The sequence below is a fragment of the Lipotes vexillifer genome, unplaced genomic scaffold (assembly GCF_000442215.2).
Source record: "Lipotes vexillifer unplaced genomic scaffold, Lipotes_vexillifer_v1.1 scaffold149, whole genome shotgun sequence".
Classification (NCBI taxonomy): domain Eukaryota; kingdom Metazoa; phylum Chordata; class Mammalia; order Artiodactyla; family Lipotidae; genus Lipotes; species Lipotes vexillifer.
The window spans coordinates 3366681-3389104 of record NW_006779962.1 but is presented as its reverse complement, the minus strand read 5'-3'; the positions used below and the strand labels follow the sequence as shown (position 1 = coordinate 3389104).

Here is a 22424-nt window from a genome sequence, read left to right as displayed (position 1 = left end):
TGGGCCAAAAAAAAAAAAAAAAAAAAGTGTATTGGAGTCTTTTTTTTCCAGCTCATTCCATATGGATCTACTTTGTTCTTTTGAATGGCTGCATAGGACTCCACTATGTGAATATCTCTGTTCCATTATTGATGGTTATCTGTATCAGTGTGAGTGGTTTTGCTAGTCTGTGTGGTATTGCACTGAGCATCCTCATCACCTACATTGATCACGTTGCTGTGAGTGTTTCCATAGGGTAGGATTCTAGAAGTAGGCATCCACTCGTCTCTGTATTCATTCTCTCCTGGCTGGGGAAGATGAGACTTAGGTGGTTTCTAGGGGAACTTATTGGATTTGACAGTTTCATTGGTTTGGGGATTGTTTCATTCGACTCTGTTTTTTTTTCAAATCTCTTTCAGACTTTGCAGGAAAAAAAAGTCATTCCTTGTCCTCCATTTTATGAGGCAGATCATCCTGTCAGAGGTAACACATCTGCTTTTCTTATTGGGCTGACCTCTAATGAGGTGCTGTCCGTATTGCAGAAATTTCAGATCATGTGATGCACCTGCATACCTGATCAGGGAAGTGTTGGTGCTTCCTGTATGAAAACTCCCATTATTTCAGTTAGCTAATTAAGTCGCTGTAACAGTAATCCTCTGGTAGACACCTGTGTCTCTTGGTAAATGACGTTAAATGGATCCTGATTTTTTAATTAGAATTCTTCATTATTTGCCTTGATTATAATCCACCAGAAAAAAAAAAATACCACTTTGGGATGAATTTGGGCTTCTTGAGTCTTTGTGAATTGTATTTAGCTAGTGAAATCTGGACCTTTTTAAAAGCTATAGGAGTTGGATTTTTTTTTTTTTATCCATGAGATGGTAATATAATGTACAGGGGTTATTCCAAGCACAAGATGGTTTATTAGGATGTGTGTCTTTCAGTTCTGGATGTGCTGTGGATCGGTACATATGAATTCACAATAGTATATGCTGCTGCAGACGGGACCTTGGAGACTGCTCCAGATGTGGTGATGGCTCTACTTCCGGTATGTCTGTGTTATTTGAGAATTTTAGAAGTCTTCTAATAGAGTTTGCAGTTAGGCTTCAGTTTCCCTTTCTTGCTGGCAGTGGTCGTGCAACTTGAGGTGTAAGATTTTAATGCTGCGCCGGGAGCCTAGGGACCGAAATGCTGGCGTTCACTTAGAGCATGTTCTACTGTTGCGTCACAAGGTGAAAGAAGTCCTAAAACTTACTTTGCTTAAGTTGCAAACTGTGAGTTGTGGTAGATGTTAACATGATAAAGACATTTTAGAGAAGCAAGAAAGTACCTTGATTTTCGAAATTCGTTCACTTATTTATTCATCCGATGTTTATCAAATGCCTACACAGTGTGCTTTAAAGCTGAGAATATAGCTGCGACCAAGGCAAAGTCCTTGCTCTTGTGGATCTTGCATTTGGATGAACGTGCTAGTCCACAGACAAGTGTCGGATCAAGGAGTGATAGGGGTGATGGAGGAAATAAAGCAGGGTAAGGGGTCGTTGATGACTGGGGTGCGATTAAGCTTGGGTGGTCAAGGAAGGCCTCTGAGGAAGAGCCATTTGAGTGAGGGAGTGAGTCATTTTGAAGGACAAAGAAGGACCTGAATAATAAAATCTGCACTGTCTTCCTAAATTGCAGTGGCATTAAAAACAGCAAATGAGGCAGGGCTTATATTTCCAAATCATGTTAACTTTCAAAGTCTAGAAAAACATTAAATACATACATAAAAGTCTAAGTCTAACAAAAGTGGGAGTGGCACTAGTCATTCTGTTTTGCAGCCTTGTTTTACTTAGTAAATTGCAACTACCTTTCTACCTCAGTAAATCTGAATTTTGCCTTCGGGCAGATAATCAGTTTATTTAGCGCTTCCTCTACTGTTGGATACTCAGGTTGCTTTCAGTTCTTCCCTGTTTTGAAGAATACTAGCACTCTTTTATGTACACTTAATGGGATTATGTTTATTTTCTAGGATAAATACCTAGAAATGAATTTGCTACGTCAAGCAGTATATGCTCTTTTGATACAGGCTTTTGAAAACACTGCCGAAGTATCTTTTAGAAAAGTTGTGTCAGTTTGTAGTCCTCCCACGGTTGGAACTACCAGTTTCCCAATATGTGTGTCGATATGCGATGGTACCATTTTTAATCTTTGCCAATCTGATGTGAGGAAAAAGTGCCTTGTTTTTTTGTTATTTTTTTAACATCTTTATTGGAGTATAATTGCTTTACAATGGTATGTTAGTTTCAGCTTCACAACAAAATGAATCAGTTATATTTATACATATGTTCCCATATCTCTTCCCGCTTGCATCTCCCTCCCTCCCACCGTCCCTATCCCACCCCTCTAGGTGGTCACAAAGCACCGAGCTGATCTCCCTGTGCTATGTGGCTGCTTCACACTAGTTATCTACCTTACATTTGGTAATGTATATATGTCCATGCCTCTCTCTCGCTTTGTCACAGCTTACCCTTCCCCCCTCCCCATATCCTCAAGTCCATTCTCTAGTAGGTCTGTGTCTTTATTCCTGTTTCACCCCTACGTTCTTCATGACATTTTTTTCCTTAAATTTCATATATATGTGTTAGTATACGGTATTTGTCTCTCTCTTTCTGACTTACTTCACTCTGTATGACAGACTCTAGGTCTATCCACCTCACTACAAATAGTTCAATTTCGTTTCTTTTTATGGCTGAGTAATATTCCATTGTATATATGTGCCACATCCTCTTTATCCATTCATCCGATGATGGACACTTAGGTTGTTTCCATCTCCGGGCTATTGTAAATAGAGCTGCAATGAACATTTTGGTACATGATTCTTTTTGAATTATTGTTTTCTCAGGGTATATGCCTAGTAGTGGGATTGCTGGGTCATATGGTAGTTCCATTTGTAGTTTTTTAAGGAACCTCCATACTGTTCTCCACAGTGGCTGTATCAATTTACATTCCCACCAACAGTGTAAGAGGGTTCCCTTTTCTCCACACCCTCTCCGGCATTTATTGTTTCTAGATTTTTTGGTGATGGCCATTCTGACTGGTGTGAGATGATATCTCATTGTAGTTTTGATTTGCATTTCTCTAATGAATTGCCTTGTTTTTATTAACTCTTTTGGGTTCCTGACAATATTGAATTTTAAAAATAAGTTTATTAAGATGCCTTATTTCAAGATATCATTAAGATTTTTTTTCCCCAGGGATAATGTTAACACTAGCATTTATTGAATACTACTTATGTTCCGTGTTAGACTGGGTTAGATGCTTTATATGTATCCTTTCATATCTCACAACAGCCTTTGATGTAGGTTTTTTAGGTCCATCATACATGGGAGAAAACATTATCAGAGAGGTTGAGTAATCTGTCCATGCTAAAGTGACAGAAAACTTTGAATTCAGTTTGGTCAGTGGCCAATGCTTCTGTTCTTTGTACTGCTCAATGCTGCCTTTGTCTATATATTTTGAATGAATTTTCTCATAAAACTTAAATGATTTTATCTTTTGAGATTCTTAACTGTGTAGGATTCAAGAAAAATCACCCATGAGATTTTTTTTTTCTCGTTCTGTTCACTGTAGAAAAAAGAAGAAAAGCACCCAGAAGTGTTTGTGAACTTTATGGAGCCCTGTTACGGCAGCTGTATAGAGAGGCAGCATCATTACTACCTCAGCTACATAGAAGAATGGTGAGCCGCATACCCAGGGAGGGTACAGCCTGCCCGCACTGTCAGGTCACCCCTGAGTCACTTGGTCCTGCTTGTTCTGTTCTGTTTCCTTTCTGTAAGGGAGGAAAATAGAGGCTGGAGATACCCCGAACACTTTCAGCTCGTGCTAGACAATGCCTTTCTGACTACTACTTCTGTTTTCCCAGTCTTGAATTATGTAGCTCAAATGCATACTAAACTTAGAAATCCCATTTTCTTATTAACTCCGGTGATGACTTAAGAAAATACTGATATGTAAGGAACATACTAAAGTTTCCCTCTGAGCAGAAGTGTCCCTTTGAAAGATAGATGACTTGAAGCAAAGCTTCTGTTCCTCTAATTAGATTATTCTCTCTACAGGGGGGTATTATATTTATTGGGAACTCTGACTTGATTCTGTTGTGTCTCTCCTTTGTCTTAGGTAGGGAGGCAGTTGGCTGAGTCTCCAGGGCTCTAGCCTATGAACTATAAAAAATAAAGCTTTACGTCCAAAATCTTCTTACCTTTCTTCAGCCAGGTAGAAAACCTTGCTTCTCTCCTTCGCATCCCAATGAAAGCCTTGTAGATGCTACCAGTGACTCAAGTCAAGGTACAACTGTTGCTGTTTGAATTTAATGGTCTTCCGGTTTTATTCTTTGAAGGGATTTAGTGCTGGCAGCATCTGCGGCTTCAACAGAAGTTAGTATCCTCGCTCGACAAAGCAGCCAGGTAAATGTCTCTCTCTTTTTTTTTTTTCCCACAATGTATTTATTTATTTATTTATTTATTTATGGCTGTGTTGGGTCTTCATTTCTGTGAGAGGGCTTTTCTCTAGTTGTGGCAAGTGGGGGTCACTCTTCATCGCGGTGCGCAGGCCTCTCACTATCGCGGCCTCTGTTGTTGCGGAGCACAGGCTCCAGACGCGCAGGCTCAGTAATTGTGGCTCACGGGCCCAGTTGCTCCATGGCATGTGGGATCTTCCCAGACCAGGGCTCGAACCTGTGTCGTCTGCATTGGCAGGCAGATTCTCAACCACTGCGCCACCAGGGAAGCCCAATGTCTCTCTTTTGTCACTTTTATGTGATACCTTTCTGAGAAAGATTTTGGAGGGGTTTAACTGAGGTTAAGATTTAGATGAAGTCACATCCCTTTTAATGAGTTTCTGGATGAGAGCACAGCTTAAATGACCAAGAGCCCTGGATCAAATGGCTTGGATATTGCATTGGAGAAACATGGGTGTCAGATTTAGCCGTTCCTTCAATGTCATCAAAAGCCCTTCTGTTAGGTTAGGATGTATCCACTGTGTGTGGAAACATACTAGTAATCAGCCTCCAATAGGAGTGTACCTGGATGTGTAGGAGGTTTTTTCTGCCTTGTTCTGTTCAACCGTCTTTATTTTCTTCCTATTACTTGAACCTGCGTCTTCTATTTGGTTAACTATAACCCATCCTTAACTATGGAAGAGAGACATGCAAATCAAACCAAATTGTGACTCATCAGAAGTACTTTCTGTTTGACTTTGAAAAACTGCCAGAAAGCTAAAAGCACCTGTGCAGTTAAGCACCCATCTCCCTCCTTGCCCTTTGTGCTCCTTGCAGGCCAGGGTGGGCTGAGGTTGTCGTGGTAAGCCCTCCTGAGCTCTGGTAGATTATGCACAATGACTACACAGGAGAGACAATGAAAGGGAAGCTTTTCTTGCTTTCTTTTTTTAATTATATAATTAGTAAAGGCCAGGTAATGGTTGTATTAAATTTGGGTACACATCAAGAATAAACTTTTTTTTTTCCAGAAGCCACAAAACATCTTTTTAAAAAATTTATTTATTTATTTATTTTTGCTGTGTTGGGTCTTTGTTTCTGTGCGAGGGCTTTCTCTAGTTGCGGCGAGCGGGAGCCGCTCTTCATCGCGGTGCACGGGCTTCTCACTATCGCGGCCTCTCTTGCTGCGGAGCACAGGCTCCAGACGCGCAGGCTCAGTAGTTGTGGCTCACGGGCCCAGTTGCTTTCAAGCATGTGGGATCTTCCCAGACCAGGGCTTGAACCCGTGTCCCCTGCATTGGCAGGCAGATTCTCAACCACTGCACCACCAGGGAAGCCCCACAAAACATTTTGAAAAATTGATCATATCAAGTCAGATGTAGAAATGACATTGCACTGTTTCTGACATTGTAATAAAGCTGGATAATGACACAATTTTAAACAATCAAAACAAAACTGCAAAATACTGGCAAATATATATACATGTATATGAAGTCACTAACTGAAATAACTCAGGTCAAAGAGAAGCTCAGAGCTACAGTTGCAGACTACTTAGAAATAATGGCAGAGACAAACATAAAAACATATGGAGCTGTTCTTAAAGAATAAGAGAGAATGAAAACTCAATAAGCTACAGAAGACCAAATCAATAAAATGTTTTGTTTAAAATGTGAGCCAAATTTTAGTGCCTCTGCTACATTTTGTAAAGGATTATAAGAAAAGGATGCAGAGAATTTTGAATATGGGTCAGTTACCTATTCACCTAATCCAAGTGAGTACAGAATTCTGCTAATTTTAAATATTTTTTCTTATTGCTAAGAAAACCAGGAGAATGACCTAAAATTTCTTTCACCTCTGAACATTAAAACGATGAGCTGTTTTTCTGCTGCTGTCTTGGTGTTAGGTGTGGCCACGTGACTGAGTTCTACCTATTCCAATGGGAGCGGCAGTTTCTGTGCTAATTCTAGGCCTGGCCCCCAGGAACTATGGGCCTTCTCCATTTGTTCTTCTCTTTGTGCCCTGGATACAAAGTTGGTTAAGGACTAAAATAATGGCTTGTGTAGCCACAAATGAGGAGCTTGGATCCCTGAATAAAGCTGGCAGGACAGCCACTCTGCCAACTTGAATACCCGGTCCAACTCCAAACATCTTCTGTAACGTTGGCTAGTGCATATTTGGATCTGTATTTGTTACTGGGTGCTGCTATACCCTAAGTAGTGAACGAGGCAAAAAGAAACAAGATAACACGTGGACTGATAAAGTGCAGGCGAAGTAGTATCTGTGTCAGAATTGGACACGTTGCAGATTAAATGCCACCACGTGCGACCCCGCATGAAGCAGGAGAATCATAGGCGATGAGCAAGTGGAGTCATTCCAGGGGTACTTTCCTGTCTCATATGTAAATGTCTAAGTGGCAACGCCTCTTGTATTTTTAAGAGGCATCTTAAACTAATACTGTCTGTAACTAAACTCTTGTTTTTCTCCCAATACCTGCTCCTCCTTCAAGTTTTTCCCTTCTTTGTAGGTTAATCTCCATTCCGTCAATTGCTCAAGCAAAAATTATGGTGTCACCTCTGACTCTCTTTCTCTCACATCTCACATCTATCAAAAGGTAACGTTTGGTCTACTTGCAAAATGCATCTGCACTCTGACCGTTTCTCACAACTCCTCAGCCAGAAACTTTTCTTTTTAAAAGCCTACCTTGAGTTTAAAAATGTTTTGGGCACCCCATGCACAGGTACATATGCCTCTTCAGTCATTCAACATTTATCCATCCTTCTCTGGGCAGCAAGGTGGCCAACCATAAGTGCGTAGTCCTCAGGGTCACAGGCCAAAGTTCAGCAGTCTGGTTTGCTGCTCTTCGATTAACTTCAGTAACAGTTTCTTAGTAGCACAAATATTTTATGTATTCACACATTGAAAAACACTTTTATTTTTGCTTTTTATCAAAATAATTATGTTCACAGTTGAAGAATCAAATAGTGGAGAAAGGCTTATAAGTGAAAAATCACCCCGCCCCTCCTGTCCTGATCTGTCCTGTTCTCGAAAGGGGACCACTTTTAACTTGTAAACTTGTTCTTTTAACGGTTACCTCCTTATCCCTAAATAATAATTTGCTTTATCACTAGTTGTTGATTATTAATGTTAAACTATTGGCTGTTAGGGCAAATGAGGATTTAGCTCACATGTGGCCTTCAAACCCTCCCTCCTTCCTTTCAGTAGGGTTATAGCACTGTTTTAGTTTCTTCTATCTGTTATCTTTGAACTTTAAGTAATCATTTTTACCTTCGTTTCTTATGGTATTCCCATACACCATCTCTCTCGATCTTCCGAGCTGTGAGAGGAACATGTCAGCGCCCCACCCTTGCCTTTAGCACACCTTCCCCACTCCCACCTGTAAGCTTTTGTCATCTGTGTCTCGTCTTTTGCAAAATCAAAGCTGGTACTGTTTGTATTCTGTTCTATAGTGATTAGCAAGCCTTCTTTATTTTGTCTATAGATTGTTTTTCCAAGTTGGAATCCATTTTGTTTACGTTATTATGAATGTGACTATTCACTCCATAACTAAGTCATGGAGCATGATTATGTTCCCTTTCCTGAACAGTTTTTTGTTTTTCTGTTTCTCATTGAGCATTATTCCCCTTTGATTCATGCTGCCCAGTTTTGGTCAATGTTGAAAGGTTGGATTTTTAAAAACCAGGAATCATTTGTTGCAAGGAACAGATCCCACTCAAGCAAACTTGAACGAAAGGGGAGTTTATTGGAAAGATGTGGTGGTTTCTCAAGGAATCCAGTGGCAGGAAGATTGGCCAGTGTGAGGAACTGACACCAGGAACTAGGAAGACAAGAACTAAGGTTACCTTCTGTCTCTGTGGTCGAGTGAGCACAGGGCATCTGGCCAGCTTTATAAGCTGCTCTGCTCAAGACCTCACTAGAGATCCCCTGGAGATCCTGGTTCCCGTCCCAGGTTTCTAGGAGCAGCTACTGACTGGCTTAGTGCAGCTATTAGATTTACCCTCTGTGTTCAGGAGTCTACCTGGCTGTGGTGGACAATACTTCAGAGAGTGTTCACAGTAGTGGTTATTTATTCACCAGGCAGGAACTTCGTATGCCAGGAACAGACAGAGAGGTTGACTTGCAAAAGTAACCCCTCGCTTGCTGGGGGACTCATAGCTTTTAGACTGTTTTTCCAGATTTCAGAGTCTCATTCAACATATAACTCTAAACCACGCGAGCTGTCTCTTTTCTTCTGTCCTGTTGAGCAGCGCTGGAGGAGGCTCTGACCAACATGGCGTTTTCTTCGTCTTTTCTTTTGTCCAGAGTACTTGGGAATCCTGGCTGCTGGAGGATTCTAGCCGAGCTGAACTGCCTGTGACAGACAAGAGTGATGATTCCTTGCCCATGGGAGTTGCCATAGACTACACCAACCAAGTGGAAGTCACCATCAGTAAGTATAGTCTGACGTAGCCTAGCGCAGAAGTGGTGTTCTTCCCACCGTGGTTAATATTCAAATCCAGCTCTACGTTTTCATGACAGAATCTACTCTGCTGTGCACTTTTAACTTGCTGTACCATGTTTCTGCTCAGTGAGACAGTGTGTTGTACAACGCTCATCTAATTTGAATGGATATTCATTGACCGAGGTCACATACTCTGTGTGTCTGAGTATCTGAGTGTTGGCGTGTCTGTGTGTGCTTTAGAATACGACTAAAATACACAGCACTGATTTCATAGCTTTGTCTCTGTGCCCCTTCCAGGTTCCCAGTGCCTCCCAAGGGGACAGTGCCCCACGGCACTTGGGTGCTACATTACCAATACTTGGTTCGAAGGCCTGGTTAGAAAATGGAGGCCTCAGGCACAGGCTTCCAGATGGGGCCTGAGCACATGCTTTGAGTCTGTCTTCTCCCCTGCTGAGGCTCGGCGGGGCCGCAGTCCCCTGAAATGTGAAAGTGAGACAAGACATTTTTTCTCACAGATCTAGAGAACAGACTAGTGGTTACCAGTGGGGAGAGGGAAGAGCTGGGCGATATCGAGGTGGGCGAGTGGGAGGCACAGACTGTTGGGTGTAAAACAGGCTACAACATGGGGAAAATACAGCCAATGTTTTGTAATAACTATAAATGGAGTGTGACCTTTAAAAATTGTATAAAAAAATAAAGTAAGAGAATAACAAAAAAGAGAGAGAGCAAAGGAAACAGCATAACCAACAACATAACGAAAAGGCAGCCTGTGGAATGGGGAAAAAAAATTACAAACCATTTATCTGATAAGGGTTAACATCCAAAACATATAAGGGACTCATACAGCTCAATAGCAGAATAAAACAAAGTAAACAACCTGATTAGAAAATGGGCAGAGGACCTGAATAGACATTTTTCCAAAAAAGATGTACAGATGGCCAACAGGTATATGAAAAGGTGCTCAACATCACTAAGTACCAGGGAAATGCAAATCAAAACCATAATGAGTTATCACCTCACACCTGTTAGGACGGCTGTTATCAAAAAGCTAAGTGATACCAAGTGTTAGCAGAGATGTGGAGAAAAGGGAATCCTTGTATACACTGCTGGTGGGAATGTAAGCTGGTGCAGCCAGTATGGAATAGAGCATGGAGGCTCCTCAAAAAATTAAAAATAGGGCTTCCCTGGTGGCACAGTGGTTGAGAGTCCGCCTGCCGATGCAGGGGACGCGGGTTCGTGTCCTGGTCCGGGAGGATCCCACATGCCGCGGAGCGGCTGGGCCCGTGAGCCATGGCCGCTGAGCCTGTGCTCCGCAACGGGAGAGGCCACAACAGTGAGAGACCCGCGTATCGCAAACAAACAAACAAACAAATTCAAAATAGAACTCCCATGTGAGCCAGCAGTTCCACTTTCCAAAGGAAGTGAAATCAGGATTTTGAAGAAATAGCTGCACTTCTATATTCATTGCAATGTTATTACCACAGACAAGATATGGTAACAGCCAAAGTGTCCATCAGTGGATGAATGGATAGAGGAAATGTGTTATACATATACAATGGACTGTTCAGCCATAAAAAGGAAATCCTGCCATTTGCAACAACATGGATGGACCTTGAGTGAAATAAGTCAGACACAGAAAGACAAATACTGCATGATCTCAGTTATATGTGGAATCTAAAAAAGTTACACTCAGAGAAGCAGAGAGCAAGAATGGTGGTAGCCAGGGACTAGAGGGTGGAGGAAATGGGGCGGTGTTGGTCAGAGGGTAGAAACGTTCAATTATATTATGAATAAGGTCTGGGGAATCTATACTTGAAATTTACTAAGGGTGTAGATCTTAACAGAGACACATTACTATATATAAAATAGGTAACGAATAAGGACCTACCCTATAGCCCAGGGAACTCTACTTAATACTCTGTAATGACCTATATGGAAAAAGAATCTAAAAGAGAATGGATATATGTGTGTGTATAACTGATTCAGTGTAGTAGAAACTAACACAACATTGTAAATCAACTATACTCCAATAAAAATTTTTAAAGTTTTCACCAGACACACAAAATGGTAAAGTACGTGAGGTGGTGGATGTGTTAATTAGCCTGGTTGTGGTGATCATTTCACAGCATATACATCCATCAGACCATCATGTATACCGTAAACACATACGATGTTTGTCAGTTTTATCCCAATAAAACTGGGAAAAAATATTTGTTTACAAAAAGCCATATTCTTTGTGCTTCATTTTAGAAAGGTGTACTTGTCAGACACCACTAAGTTCCTTGCCCTTTCCCCGGTCAGGCTGTTTGGTCTGATTAGCTCATTTACTCTGATTCTCGTAAAGACTTAATTGACAAAATACATGCTTATGATTCAACTGTGAATGAATATAAAGTAGTGGGACTCACTTCTCTGTGCCCTACCGTGTGTTTTCCAAAGAGGCTCATCTGTCTTTTTTTTTTTTTAACTAAAGGAGTTGCTTCCTGGAGACTCCTGTCTTGGTCAGGGGAATGCTAAACCTACCTCCCAAACACCGGGACACACGTAAAAATCAGAGGTTTGGGAGTCAGTGCCACTGCAGGACTGCTAGGGCTTCCCTGTAGGGCTGGTGGGACGGTGGCCATCTGATCATGGCAGTAGCTCTTCTTTAAGGAGCTGTTTCATAAAAGGCTGTTCAGATCCGAATCAAAACAAACCAACTCGAGCTACTGTAGAGATGAGTCCTGTGAAGCGTCTTTTACTTCCGGCAGTCTTCCGCTTCTGGGCCCAGGCCCTTCAATCGACTTGGCCCTTTTATCACCTTTGTTTTCTTTTTTAACAGATGATGAGAAGACTTTTCCTCCTGCTCCAGTTCTTATGTTACTTTCAACAGATGGTGTGCTTTGTCCATTTTACATGATCAATCAAAATCCTGGTGTTAGGTCCCTCCTCAGGACACCAGAGCGGCTCTCATTGGAAGGAGAGCGACAACCCAAGTCATCAGGTGCGTGCCTCCACCCATTTTGGCCAAGAGGGGATACCAAGGGCTTGTACAGGAGTATTTGCTGGGATGAATACTGTGAGGACACACAGTGGTTATCTTTATCAGCCGGTCTGTCTTATCGAGGCAGGACTAATCTTTTCCTCAGACACATGCACATACTTGCCTTCTCTCACCCCCAAGCTTTATTCTCCAACCTTTACTTTAGAGAAAAAGGAATCTCAGCCTGATGGATCCCATTAGGTAATTTACTGACAGTATCCTATTATAAGACCCTATATTATATGGTCTGAAACCTAACATGTTTAATCATGAGAGGTTGGTTAAATAAATGATTGTACATCCATACAGTGAAATGCCATGTAACTATTAAAAATGTTATATTTATTGACAAGGAAAGGACAGAACATATTGTAAAAGAGCACTGTATACTCTGATTCCTTTTTTATGAGAAAAATATGTACATAGAAAAAATACTTGAAAGATGTTAAAATCTAAATAGTGGCTATTGTTGGGTGATGAGAACATGGGAATTTTCTCTTTGTATTTAATTTTCTTTAGCTTTTCTTCCCCCTCCTCTTTGAAGATATCACTTAAGTAATATATGTTTATTGGAGAAAAATTAGAAAATACAAAGACAGAACCACTTCAGAAGCCATCAAGCAATATAGCCAGTCAGCATTTTGGTACATACACTTCACATACATAAATGCATGCATATAAATGCCAATCTGCGTTTTCAAAATTTTCACAATGGCAGTGTATCACTTGTGAGAACAAAGTGAACTTTTTATTTTATTTTATTTTATTTTTTTTATTTTTTATTTTTTTAATACACAATGTATTTATTTATTTCTTTATTTATGGCTGTGCTGGGTCTTCATTTCTGTGCATGGGCTTTCTCTGGTTGTGGCAAGTGGGGGTCACTCTTCATTGCGGTGCGCAGGCCTCTCACTATCGCGGCCTCTGTTGTTGCGGAGCACAGGCTCCAGACGCGCAGGCTCAGTAATTGTGGCTCACGGGCCCAGTTGCTCCATGGCATGTGGGATCTTCCCAGACCAGGGCTCGAACCTGTGTCGTCTGCATTGGCAGGCAGATTCTCAACCACTGCGCCACCAGGGAAGCCCCACAAAGTGAACTTTTTAGAAGGGCATTGTTTCATATTTTGGAATTTTACTAATATTTCTCTTTTTGAATTTTGTGAGTATATAACTAGTAAGTTTTTTCTCTTCTAATATAGCTAAAAAAGCTCATACTGCCACCAATTCTATATCTAGGAAGAAATGTTGGCCAGTTGGGTTGGATGTGGTGGAGAACACTTAGGGGATCTTTTCTCACTGCTTCCCAATGCAGAGTGAGTTGAACTTCATAAATAGAGCCACTCAGATACTTGGGCTCCTATCAGCTGGCAGTGCGACCCCAAGTAATATACCAGGTGCCTTCCATAGACTGTATCAGTGTTGTTGTGTTGGGTATCTCCTTATCTGCAGTGTGTACTCTGAGTTATTTTTTCCCCTTTAAGTGGTCCTGAGTCCCATGAACTACCTACACTCAGTTGCTGGGTCTGTCTGTAACAAGCAGTGTACCTGTGAAGTCAGGAGCCTGTGGGATGATGTTTGTTTCTGAGCACAGTTCAGTGTGAGGGACTTGCTACAAGCCCCTTATTCCCTGAGCACGAGCAAAGATCAGTTTTACTGTTTGCCTCTCCTAGAGAAACCCCATGTTCCCTCATGCTTAGCCCAGAGGTAACAGCCATGTTTAGATGAGAGGAAGAGAGCCACTAAAGGGGGAGGAGGTGTCCCACCAGTTCACCAGCTCTAGCTGAAGTTGGCTCATGGGTTCAGAGGACATCAGTGGTTCTGCTTGCTTCCACACTCCAGCGCCATGGATGCTGGGTTGAATGATCACAAATAGCAGCATGATGGTTTTCAGATATTTAGTTCCATTTTCAGTGGGGAAGATGCATATGATTTCTTTAGGGTTTGGCTTATGCTTTTTGTATGGGTCTACTAAATGCATGGAAGTGATTGACGCATATGCTTGGGTCACTAAAGAGGTAAGCTGTTGTTGGTTCCATATTTATTGTGTAAAGGAAGTATTAACAGAATTGATAGGATTGCATTATATACTGTCATAGAAGTGACAGTTTACCTGGAGGTCGTTGTTTTCAGAAAGTGGCATGTTCATAGTTGTATCCTAAGTATTTCCTTGCTTTAGACATAGTGAAGATAAACTGTCACCTCTGACAATTTGGAAGAACCAAGACCCATAAATGTATTGACAAAAAAATACTGCTTTCTTAGTTAGTTATTTAATTTGGAGAATTAACATGTTTATAGAAAGTTTGGAAAATAGAAAAAATTTTAAACTTGCCTTTTATGGTGTTCTCTTTCAGTGGGTTTTCATAAACATCTTTCTTCATAGTTGTGATTATATTGTTATACGTAATTGGTACGCTGGTCTTTTATTTAAATTTTAAGTGTGTTCCAGGTTCTTAAGTAATTTTTATGATTCATTTAGGAGTGTTTAACACTCTGTTGAATATATTTTACCATTTGGGTTGTATTAAATATCTTTTTTTAGGTTATTTCCCTAGTCTTTATTCTTAAAATTGGGATTACTAGGTACATGTTCTGTGATTTTTGAGACAAAATGCAAATATGTTTTCTAAAAGACTGTGCTAAAAAGGTACCTAGTAGTGATAAAAAGTTTCAGGTTTGTTTTACCCTTTCAAACATACGGGATTATATGTATTTTTATTTTGATAATTTAGAGGACAGCCAAAAATATGCCTCATTTAAATTTGTATTTCTTTGATTAGAGAGATTGAATATATTTTCTTTTTGTGAATTAGATTCCCAGCTTATATCTATTAAAGTCTCAGATTTTTTTAAATCTCAATTTTTATGAGCTTTTAAAAAAAATAAAACATATTACTTGTCATTTGCTGCAAATTTTTTTTCATTTACCTTTTGGTTGTATAACTATTTCTGTACATAGTCAAATCTTTATCTTTTGTGGGTTTTTTTTTGGGGGGGTCACTTTTAGGTTTATCAAGTTGATAGACTCTAAGAGACAACTCACTTTCTGCCTCCTTTGTTTTGAGATATAGTTATATATATGCTTTTGTATATGTGTGTATCTTTTATTAACCTGGAGTTGTTTTAGTGACTATTATGAGGTGTAAGTCTGAATTAAAGTTTTTTCCTGATAATAAAATATTGCAGAATAACTTATTTTTCACTGTAACATTGAGAAGTGTATTTTTTCTACATTACTCAAGTGGGTGTTCATGAAGTCCTATTAGTCTAATGTCTTTTTGCATTTCCTTTTTCCTTCAAAGTTTTAGACATCTTACCATATGGAATGTTTGCTATGGAAAGTCCAACATCAACTCCATTTCCCTTTTTTTTTCCCTTGTGGAACGAGAACCATTATTTCTGGCTTCATTCTCCCACAAACCCACTTGCTTTCTGTGATGTGGACCTCCACTGTTATGGGGTTAACTTCTCCCTTCCTTTTTCTCCATATTTCTCATTGCAGGAAGTACTCCTACTACCCCCACCTCCTCTCAGGCCCCGCAGAAGCTCGATGCGGCAGCAGCCGGAGCTCCTGCCTCCGTTCTGCCTTCATCAGCGGCTGCTCCCACCTCCACCTTCTCTTTGCCTTCTGCCATGGGAGCCCCTGCTGTGTTCTCCTTTGGTTCTTCATCCTTGAAGTCATCTGGTTCTGTCACTGGGGAGGCCCCTCCGTGTTCCTGTGCCTCTGACAATTCCAGAGCAGCCTTGGGCCCTGGAGCATCCTCCTTCTCTTTTGTTCCTCCTCCTCAAGCCTCCCTCATGCTCACCCCTGCAGCCTCTCCCATGGCACCCTCAGCTGCCTCATTCTCCTTTGGCTCATCGGGTTTTAAGCCTACCCTGGAAAGCACGCCAGTGCCCAGCGTGTCTGCTCCAAACACAGGAGTGAAGCCCACCTTCCCACCATCAGCCTCTGCAGTCAAGGTCAACCTTAGCGAAAAGTAGGTAACACTTAAAGTTTGACGGGTAGAAATATTGCTTGTTACTCACTAGAAATAGAGTCTCTGTGAGTGGAGTAATTGAATAGATTTTCTTTTCCTTTTTCCCGTAGTAATACTTGCAGATGGTAAAAATTCAAACAACATAAAGGTTGGCATTTCATCAGTGGACAGAGTCCAGAGATGTCTCTTAGAATTTTTTTTTTAACTATTAGAAATTTATATTTAAATGCTTGTTTTGCTTTTTCAGGTTTTAAATGTAGGAGGTATTCCTTACTTTTAAAAAATGAAGCAATACAGACTATATATCCCTTAAGGAAAATGAATCTCTCTAGTCCTTTTTCTCCCTTGTGTCCACTCTTGACTCTCTGAACTGTTTTCCACATAGCCACTGAGTGATCTTGTGAAATTGTAAATACATCAGATGACAGGCCCCAGCGGCTTCTCATTGCTCTTTGAGTACAATCCAAACACTTCAGCGTGGTATTCCACTTTCCTCCAGATCTGGGTCCTACTAACTCACTCATATCTTACTTTTTACTTCTTTATCTGCTTGTTTTGTTCTCACCACTAGCATGTAAGCTTCTTGAGAGAAGTGATCCCTTACACCTTGTAGCCCTTCCTGATACAGCCACTGAGTGTAAACACTACCAGTTTTCCCCCACTCCTCTGTATTATCCCTTATTACTATGAAGGGGCTGCTGGCCGCTGTCATTGTTAGTATTAAGTTTGCCCTGCAGCCACTTCATTCTAAAGGTTGCCTAGTATTCCATGTTGTGGCCACACCATAATTTATTTGACCAAGTCATCTGATGCTGGTTGTTTAGATTGTTCACAGACGTTTGCTCTTTAGGTGGAACTTACCCGCCCTGCCCAGTAGATGGTCAGCATCCCAAAGATGGTGACCTGCTCTCCTCTCTCTTCCTCATTCCCCAGAGATGATCATCCCACAATGAGTTCTCAGTAATTTCCGTGGCAAAGGGAGAGCACTAAACTCTCCTAAGTCCAGTAGAGTCCCACCCTCTTTCTTTACTCAGCCTGATAGAATCGACAATAAATGTTTTAGCCCATGATAAACTTAGTTTCATGATCATAACATGAAGTACTTATTAGATATTTTCACTGAATTTTTCATTCCAAATAAGCAGATGATAAATGCTTTCCTGCAGCTTTCGCCTTTTATAAGAAATAGCTAAATGTTTGCATTTCCTGAAGGCAAAAAAGTGTGGATAGTAAGTTATCCTTTGGTGATCACTCATGACCAGTGTGAAAGGGTGTCACAGCAGTTTTGATCTATTCGGGCTTCCATTTTCAGGTTCACGGCCGCGGCCACCTCTGCTCCTGATCACAACTCACAGAGCTCACCCTCAATGCTGCCATTCTCCTCGGTCTCCAAGCCAGCATCCTCTGGACCTCTCAGCCACCCTGCACCTCTCTCGGCATCATCTAGTTCCTTGTCATCCAAGTCCTCAGTCTCTTCCTCAGTATCGGGTATGATTTTAAGCAAACTGCTTTAGAGCTCAATCCTGAATTCCCAGATGAATATTTGTCCAAGCTGTGGGACTTCCCTGGCGGTCCAGTGGTCAGGACTCCACACTTTCACTCCCAGGGGTGTGGATTCAATCCCTGTTTGGGGAACTAAGATCCTGTAAGCTACATGGCATGGCCAAAAAAAATTTTTCCAAGTTGTTTAAAAATCCTTACTTTTAAGAACTGTTGTTTAAATCCTTTTTCTTGCTTCCTGTAACTCACACTGAAGTCCTGTGGCTTTTGTACTCTGGATTGGGAAGGTTCACAGTGGCCTCAGTGCTGCCATGCTGTCTCCAGCTTGTTGTGGGACATTTATCTTCACGCAGAGCCTGCCCTACGTGAAGGTCAGTCACAGAGCAAGTCTTTAAGCCACATAGATGAGAAGGAGCCTACGGTGGCTTTATGCTTATTTCCTCTGATGACTGTCTTTGGGTTTTCACACTCAGCCCTACCGCAGGCAAATTTATTAAATAGAGATCATAAATGGGAATAATGATCATAGCCAAGTTGAAGTGCGTTATAAAACCCCATGAGTAAATGTACCCAGCCTATCTCTCTTCCTTCAAACCTACAGAAAGGTTGCATAAATTATATTCTGAATACCATGCCCTTCCCTGAGAGTCAACACTTGCTAATATTTTGCACCATTTGCTTTATGTCTTTCCTTTTTAATGTAATTTTTTTCTAAAACATTTGAAAGTTAATCACAGACATGAAACACTTCACCCCTAGGAACTTCGTATGTTTCCTAAAAATAAGGGTACTCAATACATTGTCACACTGAGGAAATTTAACAGTAATCCAGTCTACAGCCGGTATTCACATTTTCACAGTTGTCCTTTTAATGTTCTTTGTAGTCATTTTTTCCCTCCCTCCAATCCAGGAGCCACTCAAGGACCACACGGTATATTCCGATTTTGTCTCGTTAGTCTCAACCAGTTTCTCACCTTTTTTGTCTTTCTCAACATTAACATTCGTGAAGAGGTCAGGCCAGTTAGTTTTGTGGACAGTCCCTCAATTTGGATTTGAGGGTTTCCACATGGTGAGATTCACATGAAACATTTTGAGCAGTAATACCACGTAGGTGATGTGCATCACATCACATGATTTCTTTTTGTCCTGATGTAAGTGATGTCAGTTTGCTCACATGGTTGGGATGGTGTTTGTCAGATCTGTCTCAGTTTTTAAGTTGGTTGCTTCTATGAATTCCAGTGATAATACCTAGCCAGACATACTTGGGTAACCATTTGGTGTTTGAGCGTCAGGAATAATTTTATCTTGATAGATATTGAGCAAGCATTGAGCTGTGAAATTCCTGAAATCTCTCTTACCTATTGCTCAGGAGAAAGAGCTGCCTTGTGGCGATTGCCAAAGTCACCTCATTCTGGGACTTGTCATCAAATTCTGAAAAGCACCTGTCTGTGACCCAAAAAATTAACAAGCCTTCCTTTAGTCTTTTCCCACGTCTTTACAGTTTGGGAGAGAGGAGATGTACCGTAACACACGTACGTTTTCTCCGTTTCCACCGCTTACCACCCAGATCTCCCTACCCCCGTTGACATATTTAATTCTTACAGTTTGGTGGGTCTTGGATTATTGGATTGCAATCCCAGTTGTACACTGGACGCAGTGGGGGATCCCCTCCCTAACCGTTTAATCAGACTGTCTGGAGATGAGACTTGGGTATGAGTTTTGGTGTATTTTTTTAAAGAACTCCTAGGTGATTCTAATGCACAGCACGGTGAGACTTGTCCTAGAGGCTTCCAGGAGGGTCCTGAAGACCTTGTGAGTTCTTACAGGGTGATGGGGATTACTGTTCTGGTGGTCTTTAAACTTTGCCCCCAGTTCCCAGAGGTGCATCAGGAGCCTCTGTGGGGAGTAAGGATGGGCCAAGTGGGCAGCCTCCTGGGCCTGCACACCATCCACACACCTATGATCAGAGACACTCCAGTTCTACCTGCTTTACAAAGGAGTTTCCCGTTTTAAAATGTAATATGTGTTTTTTAGTTATTTGGGGACTGTGGGTGTCACTCTTCATAACAGAGATCATAAACGGGGGCTAGGGACAATGAGAAACTTTTTTTTTTTAGATTTGAGGAAAGGATGTTTGTGATAGGAGAAACAATGGGAATAAATACTGTTGGTTTTAACTGACTTCTTGTTCTGCAGGGCGGTCTGCTCAGGGTAGTCCAAGTGCAGTGCCGTCAACGGTACAGAAATCACCCAGGATAACCCCTCCAGTGGCCAAGTCAGGCTCTCCCCAGGTATGTTTAAACTCAACCTACAATGCTATGTTTATTAATTTACTGCCCAAAACATACATGTTTATAAAATGGGTTTTTGTGTTTTAGAATTCACACCTTTGAAATAGTATATAGGATTATGTGATAGGAAATACCAAAGTATGATCTTTGAATATTTGTAATGTGAGCTCATAAAAGCCATTTATCTCAACCCTAGCATCTTAGAATTGTTTTCTCTGCTGGTTCCTGAGCTTATCCATGTTATGTTCCGTTTGTTGAATTCTCTTTATGTCTGAAGACTGGTGTAGCACCTGATTTTTTTCTGTCATTCCCAAAGTAACCAAGAAATCTACCCACTGCCTTCTTTTTCTTTTTCTTTCCATAACAACTCAGTTTATTTTAGTTACTTAGTTTTTTACTAACATAGAATACACATGGGGGTAAAAAAGGATACATATGACACATGTCCACCTCAATGAATTGTCACCAGCTGAATACACCTTGGTAACTAACACCCAGATCAAGAAATAGAACATACTAGGGTCCCAGAGTCCCCCTCACGTTCACCTTTCTGGTCACAACTCTTGCCAAACGGGTCTCTCTATTATGATTTCTAACAGCATAGCTTAGTTTAGCCTGTTTGTACCTTCTGTAAAGTGCAATCATACAGTATATATTGTGTCTGACTGTTTTGCTCAACATTATGTTTGTGAGATTTTTCTGTATCATTGTTGCTGTATGGGATTCATTGGGCAACTCTACTACAAGTTTCATTCCATCCTTGACAGGCATTTGAGTAGCTTCTGGGTTTAAGTCATTGTGAATAGTGTTGTTATAACCATGCTAGTTGACGTCTTTGGGTTAATATGTGTATGCGTTTTTCTTGGGCAGATACCTAGGAGTGGAATTGTTGGGTCATAGATTCCTGCTAGGAGCGTGTGAGTTCAGCTACTCCACATCCTCGCCAGCCTTTGTATTTTTCATTGTTTATTGTTGTTGTATTTTGTGGTTTTGATTAGTATTTCCCTGATGACTAGTAAAATTCAGCTTTTTTTTTTCATATGACTCTTAGCCATTTGACTATCTTCTTTTACAGGGTATCTTTTGGGTTGTCTTTTTCTTACCGATCTGAAAGAGTTCGTTCCTTGTTGGATATGCACGTGCATGTGCAAACACATACGTATAATGCAAATACTAATACTTTCTCTTTCTCTGAATTGCCTTTACATTTTCTTTGTGGTGTGTTTTGATGACTACAGTTCTTAATTTTAGTATAATTCAATATATCAGTTTTTCTTTTATAATGAGTGCTTTTTGTGTTCTGTTTTAGAAATCATTTCTTATTCCAAGGTCAAAAAGATGTTTTCCTGGGCTTCCCTGGTGGCACAGTGGTTGAGAGTCCGCCTGCCGATGCAGGGGGCGGGGGTTCGTGCCCCGGTCCGGGAAGATCCCACATGCCACAGAGCGGCTAGGCCCGTGAGCCATGGCCGCTGAGCCTGCGCGTCCGGAGCCTGTGCTCCGCAATGGGAGAGGCTGCGGCAGTGAGAGGGCTGCGTAACGCAAAAAAAAAAAAAAAAAAAAAAAAAAAGATGTTTTCCTATGTTTTCTGAAAGTTTTATTATTTTACTTTTCATACTTAGATCTGTAGTCTGTCATCTCTATTTATTTTTATGGTTTAACTTAAAGAGCATTTTCTGTGCATTTCCCACTTGATTACTTGAGTGTCCTCAGAACAGGAGTCATGTCTTTTCCTTCTGTCCCTCTCCCAGTCAACCTCCTTCCTGCCCCCAGCACACACCTGTACAGGCTCCACAGTAAATGGCCATTTTACAGGTGTAGCTTTTGGCATAAAGAATGACACATGGCATTTATTAAATAAAGCTGTTTTAATGAATGCTTATGCAGTCTAAAACCTCTCCATGTGTTAATTGCTGTAGGTATCAAATAATCTGAAAGCCATCTCAAGTTACAACATCTCTAAAGCAGAATTCTTGATTTCCGTCTTCCCCAGACCCTGTTCCTTTTCTAATATTCCCGTGTCAGTAAGTAGCACTAACCAGGTAGTTTGCTCTACCCCCAGTCCAGAAGTCATCCTAGATCCCTCTCTTTAATAGCACCTCCCCCAGTCCATACTAGCAAAGGTCTTGCCAGCTCTGCTCTGTGATGTGTCATATATCGTAAATCCACATCTCTGTCCCCTGCTAACATCATATTTCAGGCCATTATCATCTCTTCCCTCATTAGCCTCCTGACTCCTCTTCCTATTTCTTTTCCTACCTATCACTGTCATCCATGCTCTATTTAGCAGTAGGAGGGATCTTTTAATATCATAAATCAGAATAGTTTAAACTCTCCTAAAACTCCGCTAGTACTTTTCCAACACACTTAGAATAAAATCCAGACTCCTTGGAATAGCTTTACACGACCTGCCTCTGCCTGCCCCCAGCTCCCTCCCTGACTTGATGTGCCCACATTCACTTTATATCTTTGCCTCAAACTTGCCGGAGCCTTTCCTGCCTCAGATTCTTTGCACTTGCTCTTCTCACTGCCTAGCTCCCCTAGAGCTTTCCATAGCTTTCTCCCTTTCTTCAGGTCTCAGTGCGGAGGCAGTGCTCAGTGAGGGCTTTTGGGCTGTCTCATGTCAAGCAGTGCCCACTTTTACTCTCTCTATGTGTTCCTGTTCACTTTTTTCATATCAGTTATCACTAACTGAAATTACCTGAGTTGTTTACCTCTTATTATAT

The 22424-nt window shown here is 41.1% G+C and overlaps 1 protein-coding gene across 1 annotated transcript in view; it reads left to right on the top strand.

Moving 5' to 3' along the window:
* NUP214 (nucleoporin 214) overlaps positions 1-22424 on the top strand; it is a 99116-nt gene that overhangs the window by 6287 nt on the left and 70405 nt on the right. Inside the window, exons 6-14 of the mRNA XM_007453124.1 lie at positions 399-462; positions 924-1027; positions 3592-3698; positions 4358-4424; positions 8774-8900; positions 11734-11895; positions 15436-15910; positions 17223-17398; positions 19607-19701. Of these exons, the coding sequence (XP_007453186.1) occupies positions 399-462; positions 924-1027; positions 3592-3698; positions 4358-4424; positions 8774-8900; positions 11734-11895; positions 15436-15910; positions 17223-17398; positions 19607-19701 (1377 nt within the window). The remainder of the gene's footprint in view (positions 1-398; positions 463-923; positions 1028-3591; positions 3699-4357; positions 4425-8773; positions 8901-11733; positions 11896-15435; positions 15911-17222; positions 17399-19606; positions 19702-22424) is intronic.